The following is an 8768-nucleotide window of genomic DNA, read 5'->3' on the forward strand; positions in this document are numbered from 1 at the left end:
AAAATATTATATTTTAAATTTATTTTTTAAAATAAATAATTATAATCTGAAATTTTCTTTTTTTCTTGATCTTTGACTTATTTTATCAAACTAAAATAATTGATGGAAATCATAAATTTAGGTTTCACATCAATTATTTTAATTTTTAACTTATATTAATGTTAGTTATTTTATAAATTTGTATAAAAATAAAAAAAATAAAAACTAAAAAATGTTACATATTTAAAAACTAATATTTAATAAATATTATATTTTAATTAAATTACATTTAAATTTTTATCTAATTTATAATTATACCTTTAGTACTTTATAATTTAACGTTTTATAAATTAATTTAATGATATTCATCGTTAATCGTACTCATCTACGTTCGACTATATATATATATATATATATATATAACTTGACCGTCAATTGTCAATGTAACAATTAAATAAATTTTGTATAATTGTATATTTGATTTGCATTACTTATATATTTGTTGATTTATTCTTAATTTTAATTTAATAAATTTAAACATTCAAAAATTTTAATATAACTTAATAAATTTAAACACTCAATCAAATAATGTCACCATATTTAAACCCAAGTCTATTGGATATAATTACCATCGAGTCAAGTCCAATACTTGGTTAAGATTGACAACATATTATATAATTATTATCAAATTGATGGAATGCGTAAGTAATGAAGTTAAAATGTAAATTATACGAACTTACTTAACTATCACATCAACTTTTTTGTTAATAATTATTATTTAATTAATACTATTTCAATATGTAAGTAACATGATTGATAAAATCTTTAGTTTCAGTATCAAAATAGAACCATTTATATACTTACGTGACTATAAATGTAGTTTTCCCAAATATATATAACAATATAAAAAATTATTATAAAATAAAAAGTTATAAAAACAAGGGAAATATTAAAATTTTGTAAAAAATATAGAAATTATTAAAATTTTCCATAAAAAAATAAAAATTCAAGATTCAAAAAGGACAAAACAATTTAAGGAGTAAAAATATCATCAAACCACAAATTTCCGACATTTATGAACACATCACTATTGTAACATAGTGTAACACATCATTAATTAAATTATTTTTATTAAGTAAATATTAAAAGGGTAAATTATATGTTTCGTACCTAATTGTTACTTTTGTTTCATTTTAAAACTTAAACTTTATATTTTTTTCAAAATCACAACTAATGTTTAGTTTAAATTTTAATTTGGTACCTCGCTGTTAAAAAATACATTGCTGATGTGGCATGACATCTCAAATTTTTATTATTGAGGATAAAAATTTAAAACGGAAAAAATAATTCTTACTCCAAACATGAATTGAACTTGGGACACTTGTATAAAATGACTATTTAGCTAAGCTAGTAATTTAAATTAATTTTATCATATTTCGTATTTAACTTATTTAACGGCACCACTACAAAATAAATACTTTCTGATGGTTATAAGATTCGAATATGAGACACTTTAAATTAACGACCGAAAGCTTAGCCAGTGAATATTTTTTTTATTATACTAAACTTAATACTTATATTATTACTAAATTAAAAGATTAATTTATTTCATTTTTAAAATCATATTACTTACTTATTATTTATAATATTATACTATTCATTTAAAACTAAATAATTAACAGTCTTTTAATTTAATAATGACATACGTAAATATTAAGTTAAGTATAATAAAAATAAATAAATATTTTAAAAATTAAATAATATTATTTCAGATAAATAAATAATACGATTTTGAAAATTAAATAAATATTTAAAAATTAAATAATATAATTTCAAATAAATAAATATTATGATTTTGAAAATTAAATAAATATTTTAAAAATTAAATAATATTATTTCAAATAAATAAATGATTTGGTTTTAAAAATTAGATAAACATTTTTAAAATATTATAAATATAATTTTTAGATTGAATAAATATAAATTTTATAAAAATATATAAATTATTTAATTATTTTTATATTTCTAAATAAAATAAAAAAATTAATCTTTTAATTTAATAATGATATAACTAAGTATTAGTTAAGTACGTAAGTATAATAAAAAAAAATTTACACTTTAATTAATTGAGTGTCTAAACGTTTAGTCATTAATTTAAAGTGTCTTATATTTGAATCTTATAATCATCATAAAAATATTTATTTTGTGTTGATGTTGTTATAGAAGTTGAATACAATTTTTTGGTGAAATTAACTTAATTTACTAGCTTAGTTCAATGGTTAAGTGTCTTGCATTTGATGCAAGTGTCCCACATTCAATTGGTTGAATAAATTGAATTAAAAAAATACTGACGGAGAAAGAGAAAGGAGGTATGAAAAATTTGAAAAATAATAATAAAATTGACGTGTCATGCCACATCAACATTACCATTAAATTTTTAACGGTAGGATATGAAATTAAAGCTTAAATTAAACATTATAAATGATTTAAAAGAAAAATAAAGTATAGATACTGAGATAAAATTTAAAAAAGGATAGTTTAGGTATTAAACGTGTAGTTTACTCTTTTAATATTTAATTAATAAGGACAATTCAATTAGTGGTGTGTTTCCATATGCGATGTTCATTGTAGACTAATCTTTCATTTGAACATATGGAGATTAAATATAATCTTGAATTAACAAGTAAAAGTCTGATAAAAACTCCTAGTTTTGTTTTTCACTTTTTTTTTTGTTGTTGTTAGGTTTTTATTCTTTTTTTATCTTTATAACTGATAGCGATATTAATTTTAGTATTAGTCGCCGGTTGTTGATATTCTTTGTTTTTCCTTTATTTTACTATATTGTATATTTACTTTTTTCTTATTATTTTAGTAATCTTTCATTTGAATATATGGAGATTAAATGTCTTTTGACATATTTTTTTGATCATTTGACCATTATTTTTGTTCGTTATTTTTTGTAGGGTTGAATTTAACATCGTCGCGACGGCTAAAGATGACGCTTATTTGTTATCATGGTGATCTTCAATGTTTTAGACCATCGAATTTGATTTGGATACACAATTTGCGTTCGTGGATAATTTTCTCACGTCACTCGACTTTGATTTGTGGTTTGTCGGTAATCTTTCAATAGTTTGATCCCCTTTTATGATTTGTTTACCAATGTAGTTAGATCTATTTGTATCTACCTTTTGTTCGAGTTTATTTAGTTATATTTATTAATATTTTCCCTGTCTTAGTCATTATAAAAAAATACCCTTATTATGTATATAGTTGTGATTAAACTTTTATTGTAATTTATTTATTTTTAATAAAACTAGCTATTTTTATAAAAAATAAATATTATATAAAAATAAATATATTAATTTTGTCAAGATCCCCAGACGTAATTGAACCAAAATTTTACTATAAAAATAATAACTAAATCAAATTTAGTTAGCTAGTGATGAAAATTGATTTTTCAGTATAAAATTTTGAGTCTATATCTTAATAAATTAAAAAATATTTTGTGAAATATTTTTTTTAATAATCTAAGGTAAGTTCATGACAATATTTATTTAAAGATAATTCTCAATATTTTGATATTAAAATCTTATACTCTTGACATTTTTAATATTCAAACTCGAAATCTAAAGAGATAATAACAATTCTTTTATCATTATAGTCGTTAGGGTTGATGCATCTTAAATCAACTCAATTAGATTTAACTTCAAACTTAATCGAATCTACTTGATTATTCACACCAAAGGTGTTAGATAAAAAAATATTTTTAACCAACTTTGATCTTTAAATAAATTTTCACTCTTCTCCCTCTATGTAGCAACACTGTACATTCAACTCGTTAAATATATATATATATATATAAGATAAGATATTTATTAAAAATAATAATAATAAATTAATCTTTCGTTTATCAAATCATTTTAAATTTGTATAAAATTAAAAAAAAATTATATTATATAAATAAATTTTAACTCATGTATATATATATATACACATATATAAATACATCGAAAGAGAATATATACACAAGTTTCAAATACAAGCTATGTATCATTGCATAACATTATAACTGCCCATCCACCCAAGTCCTTTCACGTTTACTTTCAACGTTTCAAAGCTTCTCTTCTCCCCCCGGGGAAGAAAAATAAAGGTCAAGTTATAGCCACTGAGCTGCTTCTATTTACTTTGGATGTTATCTTTTTCACTGTGATTGTTGCCTTAGTTTAGATTTTATCGTTTTTGTTTTCCCTGTGTAAAACATTATTCTGTATCAGTAGTTGCGTTTCTTTGAATTGCCTGCCATTTGTTTTGTTTGTTTCCCAGTTTCGAATTTCGACTTCCAGTGGTCTATCAATCAACTTTCAATGGTAAACTGTTCAGTTTTTGTATGAAGAAAAGGGGATCTGGGGTTGCTGTCCCTATTATCAGTTTGTTGTTCTTTGATGCTATTTACATTTGTATTTGTGCCATTAAATGTGGGTTTCTGTTTATGTTCCCACTCTGTGCATCTTTGTGGGGGGATCAGTTGATGTATGTTTGTTGTGCTATGTATCAATGGGAGAAGAGACTTTGGGCATCTGGGTAATATAATTTATGGGTTTTAATTGACAGTTCTCCAGGTGTCATACTGCATACTGGTGCTCCTCACTTTGAACATGATGTTTGAGGTAACTAGTAATGTACAAAGCATTTCCTCTAATGTGCCTGGAATTGGATAACTAGATTGATATTTTAGGTTTTATGTTTTGGAAAGCATGTTCCTATTTTCCCACAAGATTTGAATCTTTATGCTGCTCGAATCTGTAGGGATGTTTGATTGCTTTAACATTTAATCTGCAAATTCATCAGCTTTGCATCCCTTGTTTGAACTATTTCATGTATATTACGTCTGTTGGAGCTTTTGAATAGCACCCTTTAATGCTTTAATCAAATTCACTAAATTTCACCTTCTTTGAGCAGTGTTCTTTCGTTTCCATACCCGAGTGCCTATCTAAGTTGCCATTTTATATATCTCATGGTCTAAAGTTCTCGGTGGTAATGAGTCTGACATTTGGTGGTTTGTTCTTGAGCATGTAGCCGATTCCTTGTTAATTTGTGCCCATATGTCATATCTTTAGGTGTTAGCTATTTGCAGTTGAGTTTATCTCAAGCTTGTTTCCGACTTTTCACAGATGGAAACAGTCCTGGGGGATCCTAATTGCAACCTCGCTGATGAAGCATCTCCCGACTTGTTGCTTCCACCAGATTCTCCTGTTATAACAGATATATTCGGCAACCTACAATTAAGTCCGAGAGTTGGTGATGAATACCAGGTGGAAATTCCTCCAATGATAACAGGATCTGAGCATCTACGGCTTTTGATGGACCCTCTTGACTCAGAAGGCATTCCTTATCTTGCCCATTCTTTTCTGTTAGGTTTACCTGTTCCTGTCATGTGGACCCATGAACAAGATACTGATTTCGAGGATGACGGCAAGGGAGGTCCGAGTAAGCTCAATGATGGAAGTAAGGTGGACAAGCCTGTCAAATCGCGAAAGAGCAGGGGGCAGATTTCTAAGAGGAAGAAAAATTTAGAACCAAGTGCTGAACAGTCGGATGTTAGGTTGATCGAAGAAACAGAGTCGAATGCTGAGAACTTTGAATGTGAAATGTCAAGTAAAACTAGCTTATTTCGACCATGTGAAGGTAAAAAGTCTCATCTAATTCCAGGTTCATCAGGTTATTCCTGGAGTGATGCAGAAGTGGATGGTTTTCTTCTTTGTTTATTTATATTTGGAAAGGATTTTAGGCTGATTAAACGATTCATTGAAAGCAAGGAGATGGGGGATATATTGTCATTTTACTATGGGGCATTTTATAGGTCTGACAGATACTGCAGATGGTCAGATGGCCAAAAAAAAGGAACTCGGAGAAATGTTTATGGACGGAAAATCCTTACAGGCTGGAGGCAGCAGGAACTGTTATCTCGGTTGCTCACCCATGTCCCCAAAGAATTACAAAATGATTTTCAGGAGGTAAACCAGATTTCTCTGTGTTTATTTATTACTCACATGGAATCAACCAAGTGTTTGTTAGCTGCATGTCGACGAATAAAGTGCCAGTTTAATATATCCTAGTTGATGCTGTGTGCGCTTTGCTGATTGTTGGTGTAGGACATCAATTTTTTTATGGTTAACTTTTCAATATGTTTTACTAGGAGTGTCGAATCCATTCTGCCAGGACTAGCCTTCATTGTTTAAGCAAATCTGCTTTTGTTCCAATCTATTGTGGATTACGATACACTTTCAAACGTATTTTCACTAATTCAGTCCTTCAATCTGAAGTAGGATGGTTACATGGTTTCAATGCATGATTCATGCCTATTTTTCAAAATAATCAGTTATTGTGTCTCCTCTATTGGTAGCTGTTATTTATCAGAACAGAAATGCTTACAAGTTTTCTTAAGAATTGTCTCGCATGGTCCTTTGGTCAGCTTTGATAAATAATCAGAAGACATTAGTATAATCTTCTAGTTAGTTATTGAAAACTAATTGATCACATTTGTAAACTAAGGCTGTACAATCATTACTTTTGTAGATGCCTTTATTGTGCTTCACCAAGTTTATATGTTCGTCACTCTTCTATTTCATCATCAATTCTCAGGTCTCTAAATCATTTGTGGAAGGGAGAACTTCACTTGAAAATTATGTATTTCATTTAAAGACCAGTGTTGGCATATGTGCTCTTGTAGAAGCTGTAGGTCTTAACAAGGGGAAGGCAGATCTTACAGGCCTGGCCATGGAACCTCCGAGGATCACTCAATTTTCCACCGAAATACCATCTGGGAAGGCTTGTTCATATCTTACATCGGGTGACATCATCAAGTTTTTAACCGGAGGCTTTCGATTGAGCAAAGCTCGATGCAATGATATTTTCTGGGAAGCTGTTTGGCCACGCCTGCTTGCAAGAGGGTGGCACTCCGAGCAGCCTAAGAATCAGTGGTCTGTCAGTTCCAACCATTACCTTGTCTTTCTTATGCCTGGAGTCAAGAAGTTCTCAAGAAGAAAACTCGTTAAGGGAAATCACTACTTTGATTCTGTTAGTGATGTTTTGAGCAAAATTGCATCTGAACCGACGCTTATCGAGCTTGATGCTGAAGGAAACGGTATTGGGAGCTGCAAGGAAGAAAATGGGTTCCTTTCGGGAGAGTCATCAGATGAGGACAATTCTCCAAATCATAAGACTTGTTATCTCAAGCCCCAAGTCTCCATTTTGAGTTCAAACCATATGAAGTTCACAGTTATTGATTCCAGTTTGATGCATGGAGGAAAAGCATCTAAGATGAGAGAACTGAAGTATTTGCCAATTGATTTGATGGTTACTTCCAAGCCAATGCAGAAGGATGCTCAAGATTCACGGAAGGAAAGTTCTAATCACATGCTGTCAAAAGGTGACAAGTGTGCTACTAATGCTCGCCATCGTGAAGGCAAAATAGGTAGCTCTACTGCAAGCCACAGCAAATTCACCATTGTAGATAGCAGTTTGCTCCGTGGAGGAAAATCATCTGGGGTGAGGGAGCTCAGATGTTTACCCGTTGAGTTTGAAATTTCTTCCAAAGTTAGCAACTCTTCAGGTGGAGATGAAGACAATTCAAGTGGTGATTCTTCCGATGAGTACGAGCAAAAGCTTAGTGATAGACTATCCAGTCATGGTTCAGTTGCCACGGATACAAAGCCTAGTAACAAGCCAGTTACTGCTAGTAATTTGTTGAAAGGCTATAAGAACAATGGTGAGGGTAAATATGATAATGACAGTTCAAAACGAAATCCAAAGATCTCGTGTATTGCAGACCGTAATTTCTTGATTCACCAGGATGAGAAGATCAATACATCAGAAGATACCAGGCCAAAGCAGATAATAAAGCACCAGTTCAGTCGAAGAGCTAAATCTAGTCATGCTGTTAATATAGTTTCCCCGGCAAAACGAAAGAAATTAACTGCTTTTGCTAATACGGAGACTAGTGAGAAATCTGCCGCTTTGTCAATTGGTTTAGCTTCTCCAATGAAACAACAAAAGTTAACTGCTTGTGCTAAGATGGATAGAAGTCACCTTACTGAGAATATCTCTGGTAATCCAATTCATTTAATTTCTCTTATGAAGAGACAACGATTAAATGCTTGTGCTAAGACAGAGCAAAGTTGCCTCACAGAGAAGTTGTCAGTTGACACTAGTGAACAAATGGGGCTATGCAGCAATGGTGTTCCCGATACGAGTCATTCCTATGACAAGGTATCATCTGTTACTTCTGCCGAAGGCAATCCAGAATCCATGGAGACTCCTCAAGGGAGTAGTGAGAAGCTTCCATCTTTGTCATCGATTAGTTCAAGCCCACCCTTGCTTCTTCCGGAAGCTCAGAATGGTGAACCAAGAGTGATTGAAGCCAACTGTAGCCAGTTCAACATTGTCAATAATCGTGCTGATTTTTTTATGACTGCTAGTAATGTTTGTGCCAAAGAGCAGCAACCAACTGTGAACGCCCAGAGGCAAAGTGTTATGGTTGGAGAAGAAGAGAGAAGAGGAAGCATCGAAGAAGAGAGATGAGGAAGCAGGAGCAATTGGGAAATGGGGATCGAGGGTTAGGGATTGAAGATAGGATTGGGAATTAAAATCACGTGAGAGGCAAAGGAAACTTACCACAGCAGAGGAGCAGGCCTGGAAGGGAATGGCGTGATGGAGCAGCCCAACACGAAGGCCCAGTATCTGAGAAAGAATAGAAAGAGAAGAATCATTCTGTTAGATAGTTGTTA

At 30.6% G+C, this 8768-nt stretch overlaps 1 protein-coding gene across 1 annotated transcript; it reads left to right on the forward strand.

Moving 5' to 3' along the window:
- Window positions 1–4068: 4068 nt before the first annotated feature.
- On the forward strand, window positions 4069–8768 carry LOC120167189. The gene is made up of 3 exons (XM_039176280.1): window positions 4069–4132; window positions 5154–5996; window positions 6625–8768. The coding sequence occupies exons 2-3, from the start codon at window positions 5154–5156 to the stop codon at window positions 8560–8562; spliced, it is 2781 nt and encodes a 926-aa protein (XP_039032211.1). The 5' UTR covers window positions 4069–4132; the 3' UTR covers window positions 8563–8768.

This window comes from Hibiscus syriacus, unplaced genomic scaffold (assembly GCF_006381635.1).
Source record: "Hibiscus syriacus cultivar Baekdansim isolate YM2019G1 unplaced genomic scaffold, ASM638163v2 tig00111671_pilon, whole genome shotgun sequence".
Classification (NCBI taxonomy): Eukaryota; Viridiplantae; Streptophyta; class Magnoliopsida; order Malvales; family Malvaceae; genus Hibiscus; species Hibiscus syriacus.

Coding starts and splice junctions, on each gene's coding strand:
- LOC120167189 (XM_039176280.1), top strand. CDS start 5,154: ATGGAAACAGTCCTGGGGGATCCTAATTGCAACCTCGCTGATGAAGCA. Junction 5,997..6,624: donor TACAAAATGATTTTCAGGAG/GTAAACCAGATT, acceptor ATCAATTCTCAG/GTCTCTAAATCATTTGTGGA.